The sequence below is a fragment of the Stenella coeruleoalba genome (genome assembly GCF_951394435.1).
Source record: "Stenella coeruleoalba genome assembly, chromosome: 4".
NCBI classification, from domain to species: Eukaryota; Metazoa; Chordata; class Mammalia; order Artiodactyla; family Delphinidae; genus Stenella; species Stenella coeruleoalba.
The window spans coordinates 103952232-103971390 of NC_137149.1; the positions used below are offsets into that span (position 1 = coordinate 103952232).

At 41.8% G+C, this 19159-nt stretch overlaps 1 protein-coding gene across 1 annotated transcript in view; it reads right to left on the bottom strand.

The window, feature by feature from the left end:
* The window catches only part of SCARB2 (scavenger receptor class B member 2), a 68469-nt gene that overhangs the window by 38857 nt on the left and 10453 nt on the right, over positions 1-19159 (bottom strand). Inside the window, exon 2 of the mRNA XM_079919237.1 lies at positions 9593-9750. Coding sequence (XP_079775363.1) covers positions 9593-9750 — 158 coding nt within the window. The remainder of the gene's footprint in view (positions 1-9592; positions 9751-19159) is intronic.

Genomic DNA, 19159 nt, shown 5'->3' on the forward strand with positions numbered 1-19159 from the left:
TCCCTATGCCTTTGAGATGTAAATGTTCTACTTGATTGTCTTAGGCATTTTGTTCTGTGTTTTGAGAGCACAGTGTCCGCCATCAGGAAAGTACACATACGATGTACATTTGACAGCCCGTCAAATAGACTGGGATTCCAAACAGTCTTTTTGTCTGGCTGTGCCAGCTCTCAGGAAAATTTGTCATAAGGGGTCCCAGTTCATAAGGGACCTTTGTCTTCTCAACCTTCATTGCGTCCACCTGTACAACAAAGGCCTTTATTTTCTTAGACTATTTTTTTTTTTTGCAGTACACGGGCCTCTCACTGTTGTGGCCTCTCTTGTTGCGGAGCACAAGACGCGCAGGCTCAGTGGCCATGGCTCACGGGCCCAGCCGGTCCGCGGCATGTGGGATCTTCCCGGACCGGAGCACGAACTCGCATCCCCTGCATTGGCAGGTGGACTCTCAACCACTGCACCACCAGGGAAGCCCTCTTAGACTATTTTTTTGGAGTAAATTTTCTGGATCTTCTGAAGGCTGCATCCTTTGCACTCCCTTGTTGCGGGTGCCTGTTGCATCTTACTGGTTATCATTATTAAGATACTACTCATCAATGGCCAGACAATGGATCTTTTAAATTGAAGAAACTTCTAAATTGGTAAATTTTTAGAGAACTCTCATTATAAATAGCTGTTTTATTGGTACCTATAAAAAGAGCAAATTAAAAGGTAGATACAGAGGTTTATTAACAACCTCTGAATAAACTATGGGAATTCTTAAGATTCTAACCTTAAGAATTCCCATAGTTTAAAATAAAATAAAACAAAACGATTTGGGAAGCCTTATTTGTAGTCTTGGCTTTCCCTTGATGGGTCTTAGGATACTAATAAAAACATCAGGTTAATTAACGTTAATCCGGTTGATTAACAAGGGAATAGGAAATGTTGAGGGGGAAGTCAAGAGACTGCTTCCCAACAAGGTGGAAATTTTAAAGGGACTCGTCCCAGCAGGATAGAAATCTTTAGATAGTGATTTAAAAATGCGATAAATAAAATGGACATTGATGAGATTAAAACAAGGGCTTCAGGGAATTCCCTGGTGGTCCAGTGGTTGGGACTCTGTGCTTTCACTGCCGAGGGCCCAGGTTCAATTCCTGGTCAGGGAACTAAGATCCCGCAAGTCGCACAGCGTGGCCAAAAAACAAAATAAAACAAACAAAAAACACAAAGGCTTTGATACAACATTACCCAAAGTTGAATGGGCCAAAGAGACCCCCTATTGGTCCCCCCAACATTAAAGGGCCCCAATCAAGTCTGGTTTATTTAGCCCAGTAAAAAAAAAATTTTTTTTAAGGCTGGAATAAAATTATACTAAGATACCTAACCAGCAATTGCTTGAGGCAACAGTTAGGCTAATTAATCAAATTAAAGATTGACAAAAGGGCCTGGGTCACTTGGCTAAAGTTAAAGGTATAAGAGTTGATAGAATTGAGATAAAAATTTATTTTTTAAAAATTGGTGTATTTGGGGCTTTCCTGGTAGCGCAGCGGATAAGAATCTGCCTGCTAATGCAGGGGACACGCGTTCAATCCCTGGTCCGGGAAGATCCCACATGCTGCAGAGCAACTAAGCCTGTGCGCCACAACTGCTGAGCCTGTGCTCTAAAGCCCGCGAGCCACAACTACTGAGCCCGTGTGCCACAACTACTGAAGCCCGTGTGCCTAGAGCCCATGCTCCACAACAAGAGAAGCCACCGCAATGAGAAGCCCATGCACCGCAACGAAGAGTAGTCCCCACTTGCCACAACTAGAGAAAGCCCACACACAGCAACAAAGACCCAACGCAGGCAAAAATAAATTTTAAAAAAAATTGGCATATTTGAATGGGCTTTCTGTGAGATGGTTACATCTCTTTTGCCTATTTATACTGTGGGATAGACATTATGTCTCACTGGGGAATGCTTCTCCTGCCTGGTATTATAATACAGAGCATATAAATCTGCCCCTAAGGCAGTATTAATTAAACATACTAAAGGAAACAGAGTTACCTGAGCCCGCACAATATGAAACAAAAACTGGGGGCTAATATTCAGGGCCTAATAAAGCAACAGTGGAGACTTTTTTTGCCCCTAGGGTAAATTGGTCTGGGTTTGACTTGTGCACTCAGAAAGAGGGCCTTTGTTGAATGCCTTGTGCAAACTTTTGAAGGCATGATAAAATGAACCCTAAAGTTCTAGAACATAGAACTCCTAATTTCCAGTTTAGCTGGAAATCTTCTCATTGATATAAAAAAGCAAATTAAAGAAAATGTAGTTGCATAAATCAATCATTTGATATTATTTAGGCAGACCAGTTCTTTGGGGAATTGAAAGCAACTGTCTTTGTAAAAAGGCTAAGTCATCTAAGCAAATAAATTTAACTTACACCAACTGTTATTTATAAACTAGTAAGTTTATATTGTAATACCTGATTCACGACTAAGTTGTAAAATGAAGTTATGAGATCTCTGGTTATGTCTGTTATATGTCTGTGTGTACATTATAGATATGTCTCTACCTCCAGACAGTATCATCAATATTAATTTATAAAGGAGCCCTATTTAACTGACTTACAGGAGGCACTTAGAAATTAAATATTTTTGAATGTAATAGAAACTAACCCAAATGAATTTCAAGTTCATGTAATCTGGGAAATGTTCAATATTAAATTAATATATGGTTTAAAGTTTAAGTTTGTTGGTTTCATTAATACAGACATGTCTTACTTTTATTGAACCTAGTCAAATATGTTCATATTATTTGTTTTAAAATTTATCAGCAAGAAAAATAGCTTGGAATGATGGCTGACATGGTCTAATGTCTCCTGAAGTTTTCAGGGTAATCTAAATATAATTGTTGGAAACAAATGAGTTAAATAGATATAAATGGGATAAGAGCCATTTAGTGTACTGTTTAAGAATTATGTTTTATGGTATGTCTACTTAAAAATAGTTTCTCCAGATTTTTGGTAACTTGAAACTTTAGAGTTTTGCTACGTTAAGTTAAATGATGGAAATGTACTAAATATCTAGATCATTCCCAAATAAAGATACTGAAAACCTGATTACTGAAAATAGGCTTCCTTTTATAGAGAAATTAAAGATATTTAGCACCATTAATAAATGTTTTGTGTCACATTGAAAATTTTTCCATAAAAGGGCATGTTTTTATTTATTTTTAATAATTATTTTTTAAAGATCTTAATTTTTAAAACTTATTTATTTTTGGCTGCATTGGGTCTTCGTTGCTGCACGCAGGCTTTCTCTAGTTGCGGCAAGCGGGGGCTACTCTTCGCTGCAGTGCAGGGGCTTCTCAATGTGGTGGCCTCTCGTTGCAGAGCACAGGCTCTAGGTGCGCAGGCTTCAGGAGTTGTGGTGCGTGGGTTCAGTAGTTGTGGCTAGTGGGCTCTAGAGCACAGGCTCAGTAGTTGTGGTGCATGGGCTTAGTTGCTCTGCGGCATGTGGGATCTTCCCAGACCAGGGCTCGAACCCATGTCCCCTGTATTGGCAGGCAGATTCTTAACCACTACGCCACCAGGGAAGCCCCAAGGGCACATTTTTAAAAATCATAAATGGTATTTATAAGTTTGCCAATCTACAGAATGCTAACATAAAAGTACATACTTGCTTACTTCTTAGTTTTCACTAGAAATTAAGGTTTTAAAAATTTTTAATTTTTATTGAAGTATAGTTGACTTACAATATTGTGTCAGTTTCAGGTGTACAGCAAAGTGATTCAGATATATATAGATATATATGTGTATATATCTATATATACATATTGATATTCTTTTTCAGATTTCTTCAGATTCTTATCCTCTATAGGTTCTTTTTCAGATTGTTTTCCAGACTCTTATCCTTTATAGGTGTATATATATATATATATATTTTTTTTTTTCTTTTTCAGATTTTTATCCTTTATAGGTTATTATAAGATATTGACTATAATTCCCTGTACTATATAGTTATGATTCTAATTATTCCTTAAAATGTTGTATTGTCACAGAAATAACCAAGTTGCTTTGTCAACTGCACTGTAATCAAATCTTTAACCATGTCATTTTAAGTCTTTTGTTATTTATAGACAGTCATTGTTTTATTCTGATGCTTTTACAAAAATGAAAATCTTCAAGAAAATTCATAAAAAGGATTTTTTGACAAATATAGGTTTCTGATGACTTTTAGATCATACCACTGAACTGGGTAAGAAATTATAAAACTCTAATAGAAAACCTGATGCGTTTATCAAGATCAACAAGAATTAATTATATGGAACTTAATGAACTGAAAAATATGATTTATAATCTTATGATTTTTTTCTGAAATATACTGGCTTTTAATCTTTGTGTTCCAGAAAACCTTTCCTCTTATGCTAACTATGATATGTGGCAAGTTGATGAAGTATACCTCTGCAAATGAAGATGAAACATTTATCTTTTTCTCTTTACCTAATCTCTCCAGAATTTGGCTTCTCTAACTGGCTCCCCTCTGGACTTGATGGCTTATTGAGATCCAGATTACAACTAGTTATACTAATCATTGTTTTAATTTGTTCTCTCTTTGTTGTTTTCAAACTATTTATACTTTTTGTCTCTCTGCTATACTATCTTATTAATGTTACTCGTTAGTTTACTTATATTCTATTTTATCAGATTGTTGTATCCTGCATTACCTGATGTGTAACCAGGCCTCCAACAAAATTAATGATGGCTAAATATCTTGAGGCAATTGATCACACATATATATATGATCACATATATATCACATATATACAGATAAAGGTAATTGTAATAGTGCAACTTTAAATATGGGAAGAAACAACAAGGGGAAAACATTTCCTGGATCATAATAGAGTAGGAAAACAGAAGATGCAGAGGATTTTAGGTTGTTTAGGTTAATAGGGCCTAAGCCAGATATAGCATATGAATGGCCTATCACTAAGATCCTTGCCTGACCTGGGAATAAGCACTCCTAGGGCTGTGGGACAAATTGGTCATGAAATGCCTCCCAAGCCTTGGTCAAATTTATGACCAAGGTGGGGCACTGTAAACAACAAAAAAATGTTGCTTGCCCTTTTAGTTCTATAGGATCAAGCCATTAGCTCCTGCAGTTGCCTACCAAAACTGAGCCTGAGGGGAATTCAGGATGGAGAAAAACAGGAAGCATTTTGTGCTTTGGATACCAGCCCCTAGATAATTAAGGTACATACCTAAGGAAATATTTCAATGACTCAGATTCTTGCATCTTCCCATACATAGAAAAGCACTAAAATCATTAACTTGAGATGTCTGTTTTTGTGATTAGAAGTAATCTTTTGATGTTTTGACTACATGTTTCTTTTTCCTGCAAAAAAATTCATATATATTCTGACTCCTTCCTTACCTCTTTTTTTTTTTTTGCTGCACCTAGTGGCATGTGATCTTAGTTCCCTGACCAGGGATCCAACCCATGCCCCCTGCATTGGAAGTGTGGAGTCTAGACCACTGGACTGCCAGGGAAGTTCCCCTTCCTTACCTCTTTAGAACAGTTTCTCAGAGCTATCTGAGAGGCTGTCTCTTAGGCTATAGTCCTCCGTAAGACACAGAATAAACTCAACTCACAGCTCTTATGTTGCACGTTTTTGTTTTGTTTTTTTTTTTGCAGTACGCGGGCCTCTCACTGCTGTGGCCTCTCCCGCCGCGGAACTCAGGCTCCGGACGCGCAGGCTCAGCGGCCATGGCTCACGGGCCCAGCCGCTCCGCGGCATGTGGGATCTTCCGGGACCGGGGCACAAACCCGCGTCCCCTGCATCGGCAGGCGGACTCCCAATCACTGCGCCACCAGGGAAGCCCTGTTTGTTTGTTTTTTTTAAGTTGACACTCATATTAAATTTCTATTGGACAGTTCTGGTTATAGCATAGAATTAGCTCTGGTTGGAGAATAAAATTCTAGGTTGAGAGTGCCAAAAAATTAAATTAAAATCAAACAAAGAGGCTATATATACAGAAGAAGCTGGGGTGCTCAGGCCTTGAACATCACACAGGGAGAGTCACTAGGACCCTGAGCAGAGAAGGAAAGGAAATGTCAGCTGTGTCCTTTGGAAAATCACTGTGGCAGTGAAATGGGAGAGACCAGGGCAGGGTGAAAACCGGAGGCAGGAAAACTCATGGAGCAAAAATGAAATATCAGTGAGTGACCAATCTGCCTTCCAACCTACAGGATCTGCTCTTGGGATTCTTACCTTCGCTGTGCCTTGGGCCCTGTGGCAGCCTGGTAGATCCTTTCTCAGATAAATGTCTTTACACACAGAAAATAAAATACCCAGGATTACAAAGGAAACCGATGACTGAAATACAGGTGTCACTGTAAAAATCTGTGATATGGTAATATGTGTGCTTCTTTACTGACATTTTAAATAAAATGTAGCAGCAGGTCTAACAACTACTGTAATTTTTTTTTTTTTTTTTTTTTTTGCCTGCGTTGGGTCTTCGTTGCTGCACACAGGCTTTCTCTAGCTGAGGCGAGCGGGGGCTACTCTTTGTTGTGGTGCATGGGCTTCTCATTGAGGTGGCTTCTCTTGTTGCGGAGCACGGGCTCTAGGCGCGCGGGCTTCAGTAGTTGCAGCACATGGGCTCAGTAGTTGTGGCTCGTGGGCTCTAGAGCACAGGCTCAGTAGTTGTGGCACACGGGCTTAGCTGCTCCGCGTCATGCGGGATCTCCCCGGACCAGGGCTGGAACCCGTGTCCCCTGCACTGGCAGGTGGATTCTTAACCACTGTGCCACCAGGGAAGTCCACAATTACTGTAATTTTTAAGTATTTATGAACATGAATTATATTTTGAGCAACCGCTATCATGAGACACAACGATATCTGTGTTTCCATTAGTGGTGAAGCCACGGTACCGCTAACACTGCTGTGATCTGTTGCCTACATTTATACTCAAAGGAAATGCTAAATTTTAGTGAGTGGTTAATGAAAATGAACTGTAATTTTTCCCCCCAAGTCACAGACCACCTGGAATTCTATCCATAACCCCTTAGGGATCCATGGATCAAGGGTTAAGGACCCTTGTGAGATGTTCCCAGGCTTCCCTAAGGAGTCAGTTTAGGTCCCTCTAAGATGGGAACATGCAGGAAGTATGGTAACAGTTGGACGCTATTTTATTTCTAGGATTTATTTATTCCCATGACCACATCTACAACAGCATATTAAGGCAGCAGACACAATGGCCCAGAAGATGTCTTAATGGAACACTGGGTTTCCTCGGGTTATGGTTAGAACCCATGTCTTTTTCTCAATGAGGATAATGATGACAGGAACAGGCCCAGGAGACCCAGAGGGAAGACTGTTTGTTGGGGTTTTTCTTTAGTTCTCAGGTGAGTTTATTCTCGTAGGGAGGAAGTCATCCGTCTCGCTGGAAGGAATTTAGTTACAAAACAAAACCAGAAAAAGACAAATACTGTACGATTCCACTTATATGAGATATCTACAGCAATCAAATTCATAGAAACAAAGTAGAATGTTGGTTCTTAGGGGCCCAGGGTGGGGAGAAAAGAGGAGTTATTTAATGGCTATACAGTTTCAGATCTGCAAGATGAAAAAGTTCTGGAGGTCTGTTTTGCAACAATGTGAATATGTTTAACACTACTGAACTGCACCTAAAAATGGTAAAGATGGTACATCTTTTTTTTTCTTAATAATTTTTTAAAAATTAATTAATTAATTTATTCTTTTATTTTTGGCTGCATTGGGTCTTCGCTGCTGCACGTGGGCTTTCTCTAGCTGTGGAGAGTGGAGGCTACTCTTTGTTGCAGTGTACGGGCTTCTCATTGCGGTGGCTTCTCTTGTTGCAGAGCACAGACTCTAGGCGTGCGGGCTTTAGTAGTTGTGGCTCGCAGGCTCAGTAGTTGCGGCACACGGGCTTAGTTGCTCCGCGGCATGTGGGATCTTCCCAGACCAGGGCTTGAACTCGTGTCCCCTGCATTCGCAGGTGGATTCTTAACCACTGCAACACCAGGGAAGCCCAAGATGGTACATCTTATGTGGGGCTTTTTTTTTTAAATCACCATAAAAATGGTTAAAACTGCAAAACAAACAAACAGGACGCTCAGAGCCTAATTCTGGCTCAACTTCTAATTGTCACGAAGCTGGACAGCCTCAAATGCAGGCCTGGTTCTACCCAGTACCTGGAGTTTCTCGAGGTTTTAAAGGTATAAAAACGCTTTTGAAAATGAGGACCCAAGTGTTGTTTATTTTTTAAAATTCTACTATATAATGATAAAGCTCATCTTTACGATTCTGGGTACTGATTTCCACAGAAGGGACCAAGACAATCCCCTAAGACTAATAATAACATCAAACACTTAATTAGCGTGAATTCTGTGCCAGGCAGTAGTCTAAGCACTTTATAAATACTTGACTCACTTAGTCCTCAAAACAATCCCACGGTGGATGTCCTATTTTTATCCCCACTTTATAGATAAGGAAACTGAGGCTCGGAGGACTAGTAAGTGGCAGAAGTGAGGTTCACAACAGGTCATTCGACTCCAGGGTCAAACCATAAGCACCTGAGGCAGGGATCGGGATTTTTATCTCTCAAGTCCAGCGCTGAGACAGTGCTGACTCACAGGAAATGAATCAGGGGGCAACCATTTATTGAGCAATCGGTTGCGATAGAATTGTGAGGCATTTTTACCATGCAGCAGTTCTGAAGAAGAAAGATCTCGCTGTCTGCTTGCTCTACTATTTTTTTTTTAAACTTGGTAAGGAGAAACTTTGTTGGAAAGAGGCGTGTGGGGCAGTGTACTGTCCTAGCGGGTTGCGGCGATACGGCAACAGTGGGGAAAATACTTTGACCATAAGATCCCCCAGCATCTCCCTCTATTAATCTTTTCAAAAAAATGATTAAAGCAATGCTCTAACTCCTAACCCACCCTACCACCTGGTTATCTCTTGTACTCTGGAGGAGTGGGAAAAGGAGTGAATATGAAGAGACAGAAAAACCACAAGGTCCTACTGTGTAGCACAGAGAACTATATTCACTATCCCATGATAAACCATAATGGAAAAGAATATAAAAAAAGAAGGTACAGACACGTGTATAACTGCATCACTTTGCTGTACAGCAGAAAGTAACACAACATTGTAAGTCAACTATACCTCAGTTTAAAAAAAAAAGAAAAAGAAGAGACAGAAAGTCCTGTCTCCAGACCAACAATGAATTCTAGGAACTGGTCTAAAACTAGGGATGTGGCGGAGAGAAATAGGAAAAGACCCTAAAAGTCACCAAAGAAAATCGCAGGACGACCTTAAAAGGGTAGGGAGTGGAGGGCAGCTCTCCGTCGCTCAGTAGCCACATTCTGCCACCTTAGGAGGAAGCAGCTGCGTTTCTAAACATAACAGGCTGAGTCTGGCCAGGTCCACAAAGCCACTGACACGTGTGCCAAACACCAGCAGCATTTCAGACAACTGTAGCCGGAACATGTGCCCCCCACGCAGCACACAGAGGATGCTCGTGGGAAGAGACGGGGGCTCAGGCTACAGCAGGGGGTTGCTCCATTTTCTCGCTGGTATGGCAGGGAGGGGGTCGGGACTCACCTGTAGGTGTAGGGCCCCACTTCTTCCAACCGAGGGGTCTCCCCTCTGAGGACCTCCTCTGGATTGGTGACATTGAAGAAATAGAACTGGGTGTGCACGGGCAGAGGGGGCTTCCTCCAGGACTCAAAGGTCTCCGAGCCATTCCTTAACACAATATTCTAGGGGAGAAAACCAAAAGGGGATTTACGTAGTGTAAGGCAGTTGGCTTTGAACACAGAGGCAGAACGAGAGACACCCTGTCCTTTGACCTCCCGGCTCACTTATGTTTTCCACAGGCATTCAGCTGCTGTCCCTTGGGAGCAGGGACATGCCTTACGCCAATATGAAGCCCACAGCCCTCAGGAGCCATAACAGGTTTTCTATAAATATCTGTGGTAAAGAAAGGATGCTAGAGCCATAGCTCATGGGTGGAAACATGGTGTCCCCAAAACCAAGGCCACAGTCTGAGTACCCGAAAGGCCTTATTTGCTTCGTCACAAAGAGTCTACTGATCGGACAGCTTCCGTGGAAGTCAGGCCACTCTGAGAAGCTCCATGCGCTCCCAGCTCGCCCGTATGAGAGACCAGGAAGAGAGGCCCCAGAAGGTTACTTTGGTTCTTCCATTTGAGGTGGAACCACACCCAGCTCTACCACTTTCACCACCAGGGGCTGCACACGCATTTTCTCATCTAATCCCCAACAAACCCCTAACACAGGTTTGCATATCCCTGTTTCAATGGTAAGAAAGCTAAGCCACACTGAGGTTAAGTGCTTAGGGTATTCTTTGGCTACAATCCTTCCTTTGTTTCCCACCCTTACCACGGATTATGGTCTAAATTGTGTCCCTGCCAGCCCCCCCCCCCAAAAAATTCATATATTGAAGTCCTAACCCCTAGTACCTCAGAATGTGACTGTATTTGGAGATAGGGTCTTTAAAGAGAAATTAAAGGTTAAATGAAGTCATTAGGGTGGGCTGTCATCCAACATGACTGAGGCCTCAGAAGAAATCAACCCTGTTGACACCTTGATCTCAGACTTCTAGCACCCAGAACACTGTGAGACAATAAATTTCTGTTGTTCAAGTCACCCAGGCTGTGGTATTCGTTATGGCAGCTCTCGCAGACTAATGCACCACGGCCCCTCTATGGATGGAGAATCCTTCCCACCCTACAGACTTCAGGTGTGGCAAGTGACTTGATTTGATTAACGGAATGTGAGTGGAATGGCAAAGCGCCAACTTCGAGCTGAGGCCTTAAGAGGCATGGCAAGTTTCCACCAGCCACCCTCTGTTGCCCTGTCCCAGGTAGTTGGTGATCCTTCAGCCAAGGCCCGAAAATGGTAACGTGTAGACCAGACATGAAGCCAGGAGTCCAGCCTAAGTCGGCTGACCCAGCTACGCTCAAATTGCAGCCAACCTGGCCGTAAGGAGTACGGAGTATATGTTACTATGATAAGCCACTGAGATTTGGGGGTTGTTTGTTATCCAGCATTGCAAGAGAAGCCTGATTAATACAGCACTCAAAGTTAATAGACAGAAAGCTAATAGCTAGTAGTTAACTTGTTAATAAAGAAAAACTGCATTTTTAAAGTTAAGATTACTGAAGTACTCGAGAAGGATAAAAGCATAGACAGAATAAATAAACCAGAATTCAAACAGTGACTAACTCTGCATGTTGGAATTTGGGTCATTGTTATTTTCTCCTGGATGAGATTTTGTATTTTCCAAATTTTTATAATGAATAAAGAAAATTAACACTGAGAAAAATGTTTAAAAGAGGAAAATGGGATCTGCTGATAAAGACAATGTAGGGCCACTAGTAAAACAGTAACTAGATTGCAAGAGAAGCATCCCCTGATATCACCGGTGAGGATTTGAATGACAATCAACAGAGGGACGGCTTCAAAACATGACAGAAATCACATGCTAAAACATCCTGTGTCACAGAACACAACAGGATGCCAATTTTTAGTAGTCCAGGCCTCCAATTTAATAGAAGCAATGTTACAAGGGAACTTGATGATATAACTCTATTATTCAATGGAAAATATCCCAAGAATCTCTGCAGGGAAAAACAAAGTGGAACCGGAATAAATGGATGCAGAAAACCTAAGCTTGTCAAAGCAAAAACAGTCATCTGGAGGGCTGGAAGTCAGTTTACATCCATGAGTCAGCCGTGTCATAGAACTGGGGACTCTTTGTGGTTTGGCATCAGTTCGGAACATCTAATCATCAGATTTCTAGCCAAACAACACATTACTGAAATATTCTTGGCCTTTACTGTCAGTACTGATTTACTGAGTCGAGATCAGATTGTTGAGATAGAAAAATTTAAAGACAAACCACGAAACCCCTTTCCTCCAAACTCCGGGTCCAGCTGAGACTCTCTCCTTTGTGAAGTCCTCCCCGTCTGCCCCTGCACACATTACTCTCTCCCTGCCCTGGCCATAGAGCAGCCTAACCGATCATTTTAGGCAGTTTTTTTTAAGAGTTTCGTGGTCTTTTCTTATCTTCTAAACAAGAGTCTTAGCTATCTGGGGAGGAACAAGGGAGAGAGTCGGGCCTGGAGAGAGAGGGCAGCATACCTGGAGAAGCTTACCAGATGGAACCCAGAGGCCCTGGCAGGGTAAGGAAGGGCCTGTGGTCAAGGTTGTACAGCTGCTTCATGTCAGAACTGGGTCTGGAACCCAGTGCCCCTTTCCTCCACTCTCCCACCCCACCTCAGCATACAACATTTTAATAAAATGGGTGTAAACCTACTACACATTTTAGTTATACAAGTTATATGGTAGAGTTTCTCTGGTATAAGGTATACACACAGCACCTAGAAACAGCTCAGTAACATGAATATAACCTACCTAAAACTAGTATGCTAACTATGAGAAGTGTAACACATAAATAATAATTATTTGTCTTCTAGAGGATTTTGAAGGCCCACAGATACCTTCAAAGTCATCTGATTTCATTAAAATGAGTCTCTTTTTTGGGACTTCCCTGGTGGCACAGTGGTTAAGACTCCATGCTCCCAATGCAGGGGGCCTGGGTTCAATCCCTGGTCAGGGAACTAGATCCCACACGCATGCTGCAGTTAAGAGTTCGCATGCCACAACTAAGGACCCCACCTGCCGCAACTAAGACCCAGTGCAACCAAATAATAAATAAATAAATAGATACATACATTAAAAAAAAAAAGAACCTCTTTTTCTTATCCAGAAATTTCCAGAAAAAGGTAGGGCAATAATTTCTCCTCCTCCACAAATTCCTTGAGTACCCTCCCCTTAACTGGATGGATCATCCCTTCCTTTGAACCCTATAACACATTACACAGGAATTTCTTAGGAAAAAAAGTGCTCAGGACAGAAAACATCTTCTAAAAATTGAGGTTAATTGGAATCGACATGAAGCAGTGATATTAGCAACCAAAAATGAGAAGGAAAGTGCAGCTACTATATTGGAACATATTAGGTTAACAGTTGGCTACTCAAAACAGAAGGTGCTGACCTACAAAAAAAGAGTAGGGTTTTTGTCTTTTTCTTTACTCCTCCCCACTCCTCAAGGACAATGCAGGTTTTGGAGAAATATTGGTTCAATCAACTAAATATAGTACTAGAAAACTCTATTTTCCGTCAACTTTGCTTATAAGATGCTGGGAGAGAAGAAATTGATGTGAGACAACCAGAGAAGAGCAGAAGAAAGGCATGATCAGTCAAAGACAAAGCCACAGTCAAGGCCCTATAACAGCAGCTCGACAGCTACAAGTCCAAGGAGCCTTTAAAGGGTACCCAGAGGAAGTGGGTGTTCCCTAGCCATTTCAGCCACATTCAGATACAGAGAAAGCAATTCAGATACAGATTCACTAGAATCAGAAACACATAGATCTAGCACCTATTAGTTTGTGTGTCTTATCGGTAGTCCAGCACGCTACAGAGCTAAGTGCAGCCAGTTCCTTTTGTGGGTGGAAAGCAAAATCTGTGTGTCTCTGTGATCCCTTTTCCTAACAACTATTTAAAGCAGTGCTATACCCACGGTTTTCTTGCAAAATGTAGAACTATACATGCAAATCAGCCAAACACTGTCTGTGCCAGGCATTGCAGGTACGAGATACCCAGCAACACACACGTGGTTTCTGTGTTCCAGGAGTTTACCCTCTATCTGGGGGATGGTGATTCACACATGCAAGATAATCAACAATGGAAAGTAGCCCGTAATAAATGGTCAATGAGTATACCAGGCAATGGTCTCTGTGGTGTTCAGACAGTGGATTCTACGGACTGAGATAGAGACAGGTGGTGCTTAAAGTGAGCGAGGAAGAATGAATAAAAACTGGGCAAGCGGAGGAGGTCATGGGGATGGGCTCCTTACGGATAGCTGGGGTTGATTCGACTATCCTGTGTGGCTGGACAGAGCGAGCCCTTCCTCCCTGCCTGTTCCATGTCCATCTCTGCTGGAGCCCTCTGCTTAATCAGAAAGAGTGGATGTGGAGAATGAGACAGTAAAAGATACAGAGGACGGACGGTATTAGATGTGACTGGGTGTGGGTTTTCTAGGGAGTAGGGAGATTGATTTAGAGAGGTAGGTTGGGGTCCCAGGAGCCTAGATTTTATATGATATATAAGGAGGGGGAATAGAAGGTTTCTGAGCTGCAGAATACTATCAAGAGTCAGGCATTATGTTGCCACTTTATCTCATCTCATCCCCTTAATAGTCTACAAGAGGGAAATCATCGTCCCCATTTTACACCTCAGGAGACCAGAGCTCAAAGAGGTTACGTGAATGCCTGAGGTTTGCTAGCAGAGGGTGCAGCCAGCCTCCCACCCCAGGACTCACTGCAAACCTGTGCTCCTGGCAGGGCTGAATTTGACCGGAGCCTCATGCCCCTGGAAAACAGTAATGGTTCGGGAATCTCTGCTTCCGTGTTCCGGGAAATGGGTGACTGCAAAGAAACACCCTTCCCCATGTGAATTAGATTCACAGATGTCTCTCTTTACCTAAGACAAGGCTAGGCACTGACCCTCCAGATTCCCATTTTTTGCCTCCTCACGATTAGCTGAACAGCTTGACCCCACTGATCAATGGGAGTGAAATGCCGGTACAGCACGGTGACCATAGTTAGTAACACTGTATTGTACACTTGAAAGTTGCTAAGACAGTAGATCTCAAGTGTTCTCACCACACACACACAGATTTAACTCCGTGAGGTTATGGATATATTAATTAGCTTGACTGCAGTAATCATTTCACGGTGCCTATCAAGCATCCCATGGTACACCTGAAATATATACAATTTTTATTTGTCAATCATACCTCAATAAAGCTGGGGGGAAAAAATGTTTGTTACCCAAACTTTGGTTAGGTTTCCCTCCTTCCCAGCCCCACGAACTCCTCGCTGTAAAAGGAAAACCCTTTTGGCTAAGCCTTGAGGCCCTGCAGACCACACAGAGGTTCTCCCTAATGCAAGTCCCCTTGTCCCTACTGCAAAGTCTTTTCCCCTTTACAATCAGATTTGTTTTTTACTTGACACTCCTAACTATTGTGCCACGTTGCCTATTTTGCATTGACACAGGCAAGAGGTGTTTCAGAAGGTTACACTGGCATAGGTGGGAAGGAGGGTTTGGCTAAGATTGTTGTAAGGATGAAATGAAGATTCAGCAGAGCGCTTATTGCAGGCCATGCTCAAAACACTCAGTAAATGGTGACTGCGATCTTGACTATTACCATCTTCAGGTTGGGGATGAGAGGGTTTCAGGACTTAGTCTAAAGAAAAAAAGGAATCATGTTGCTTCCAGGAGTCTGCTCAAATATAGACAACCCAACAAATGTTAAACAATGAAAGAGGGGGAAAAAAAAGTCTTTAGTCATGATTCTCTCTTCCAGCCCTACATAAAATTCAGTTTAGGTTGAAACAGCAAGGAATTAGTATAAAATCGGAAATAACCAAAATGTTGAACAGGACAAGAATGACTGAGTGAATTATGATAATTCACAGGCTGGAGTAGAAAGCAATTAAAACTACAAAAATAAAAACTACAAAGACCTAAGGAACATGTTCATAATCTATGTTAAATGGTAAAAGCAGACAATGTAAAATATGCATAAGTGTGGACAAGACTAGCAGATAAAATGCAAACATGAAACCAGGGGGGTGATATATAGATAATTTTACAATTTCAATCTTTTAGTTACCCTCAAAATCACTAAGCCTCCACACTAAACGTCTAATAGCCTTTATCTCTATGCAACAGGATTATGAAGGGTCTCGCATTCTCTCTGTGATGTTTCTCTGCGTTGTTTGGACTTTTTTTACAACAGAAGTAAACTAATTCCGTAAGCAGAAAAAATAACTGTTCCCTTATCATTTTTTTTTTGTAAGTGAAAATCTAAGAAAGAAACTCAGATTCTACAAAATGTATTAACAGACCCCAAGGCAAGGCAGAAGGAACAGATACAGAGAACCAGCATCATCTAGCTTTTCCTCTGTCCTTGCAAAACAGAGGTAAGGCCGATGCCTCCTCAGCTGTGGTCAGTTCTCCCTCACAAGCGCCAAGGGCCTCCACCCGCCACACTGGGCTGTAGAGTATTTCTTTTCCTGTTATTGTCAGGACGGTTGATGTAACACTCTGTGTTCCTCGCCAGCTTTTCCTGACAAGCGTCACAGTGTGTGAAGAACTTCACAGTGAGAAAGGGCTTGCTGCGGCAACATGCATGGACCTAGAGATTGAGATTATTACACTAAGTGAAATAAGTCCAAGAAAGATAAATATTATATGATTTCTAAATCATATAATATTTAGTGGAATCTATAATTTCTAAATATATAATATTTAGTGGAATCTAAAAAGTAGTACAAATGAACTTATTTACAAAACAGAAACAGACTCACAAACATAGAAACAAATTTATGGTTACCAAAGGGGAAGGCAGAGTGGGAAGGGATAAATTGGAAGTATGGGATTAGTAGATGCACACTACTATATATAAAATAGATAAACAACAAGGATTTACTGTATGGCACAGGGAACTATAGTCAATATTTTGTAATAAACTATAATGGAAAAGAACTGAAAAAAAGAATATAGATACATATATGTGTGTGTGTATATATATATATAATACTGAATCAATTTGCTGTACACCTGAATCTAACACAATATTGTAAATCAACTATACTTCAATTAAAAAAAAAGGATTTGCAACCTCGTTTATTTATTAGAGCGAAGAAAATCATCTCAGAATTATGAACCCCAAAAGAGCCAGCCAGTGTGAGTGAACAGACGGTTAACTGCCCAAGTTTATCTTGCCTGGTTTGTATCCAGCTTAGCCAAAAAAGTCCAAAGACAAGGGGAAGAGTTCCCAGAAAGAAGGAAGGCAAAATCTTTCCCAGAAGGGAGGGTAAGACTAGCTGTCCTCATGACAGTCTGATGTGAACTTGTTCCTCCAAGTTTCAAGTGGATGACGAAGTTCCGGGATGGAAATAAACATTTGGTAGACTGGAGTCCTTCGCTAAACAAAGCAAATGAAAACCTACTAACAGGAACAATCCCTGACAGCTTGCTAGAGCCACAGTGACAGCAGGTGTTGTGACAACCCAGGATTCTCCTCCACCCCCATCACTGGCCTCTCCCTGGTTACTCTTAGCTGAGTCAACACTCAAACAAGTCTCAGACCACCTTGGATTCCATTCAAACCGTGCTCTCAAGAGTGTTGGTTTTTCCTGTACCTTTAACATGTCTCTTTTCTTCCCCTGCTAAACGGCTGTCACGGAACCCACTGTAAATCCCAGAGTGGATGGTGTGGGGTGGTGCGTGTGCATGTGTGTGTGTGTGTGTGTGTGTGTGTGTGTGTACACATTAAGTAGGGAAGGGGAATGAGAGAACAGAGGGGAGTTTATAAATGCAGCTGCCAACATTTCTAAAACAGTTGCTTCTTTATTTTTATCTCCTTCCCTGACATTCAGCTCAGAGAAGGACGATTATCATTGCTAAAATGCTGCTTACTGGAAGTCTCCAGGAATCAGGTGCTGTGCTAGGGCTTTAAGGACAGGATCTCTAAGCCTTACGCTGGCCCTGCAAGGTAAGAATTCCCATTTTGCAGATAAGGAAATGTTGGCACCAGCTTTCCCAAACTCACAGAGCCAGTAAGTCAAGTGAAATCCCACCAAGTCTAGGTCTGTGAGTTTGCAAAGCCCATGCTTGGCCACTCTAGCAGCTGCCTCACCATCGCACCCTCAGGGTAGAGCTGCCAGATTTAGTGAATAAAAACAAAGGATGCCCAAGGATGTCCCAAATATTGCATAGGCCATGTCAAAAATGCTTTAATTCTTAGGATGCAATGCTGAAGGATTCAGGGGCAGAGTGCTGTAATATCTGCAACTTGCATTAAAATAATTCAAGAAAAAGTGTATGAGAGAGAGATGACATCTGTATGGGAGGATGCTAACAACTGATAAATTGAAATGAATCAAAATATTGCACAGACATACTCACTAAAATATCATTTGTAGTTTATCTGAAATTCAAGTTTAACTAGACATCCTGCATTTTATCTGGCAACCTCCCCCAGAAAGGCCGTGAAACTGTAGAGAAACCATCACTTGGGCTCCGAGACCTTCCTGGGCCACTAGCCAACCCTGTAACCAGCAGAGTTTTCCACTTATGCTAAATTAACAATCAGTGCAAGGTCCCAAATCAGTTTTACAATGTGACTTTGGAAACTGCAGAACATGATGAATTGTTCCAGGCATAATATGGTGGCACTACCATCAAAAGAGGTATTGGAAAGATGATCAAGTTACATGGTCAATCTGTCGTGTCAACAGCCAAGTTAATCATTTGGACTGAAAAACTTACCTTTCAGTTAATTAGCCAATATGTATATAATGAGAGCTTTCTCTATGCCCAACAAGCATAGGCCCTGTTTCAAGAAGACATTTAGCTAAGGACACAAAATTGACCTGTATGTAACAGTGCAGGGCCCAAAGAGGGGCTTGTGCCTGAAATTATTTGGATCATTTCAACTGTATGGATTCATCCTAAAATCCCCATCTGGATACCTCACAGGCTGCTCAACATCAACGTGACCGAAAAAGGGACTCATGATCGTCTCCCGTAATCAATCACTCAGTCCTGTTGAATTTACCTCCTCCTCTTCTCCACTTCTATTCCTGTGCCTATTTCATCACCGGTGGGGACTGAGACAATACTGTTCAGTATTAGCTAGTCTCCTAATAGGTAATTAGGTAACAGGTAGTCTCCTAACTGGTCTCCTTCTCTCCAGCCTTGGCCCTTTCAAAGCTATTATCCACATCAGCTTCCAGAGAGTTCTATCAGGACAGACACTCTCCCTACTGCTCACAGGATAAAGTCTGAGGCTCTTGACCTGACGCAGCCCATCACCTGCCATCCTCTGTCATCCCCTGACAGGTCCTTTGAGCACCAGCAACACTCAACTGCCCACCTTCCCCCAGGTATGGGCTGGATTAGCTGCTTCTGCTGAGAGCTGACATGAGTTGGTACAGCCACAAGATACAACACAACCAAGCCAGCCTGACACAGCTCTTTCTGGAAGGCAGCACAAGGATGGCTGCTGAACCA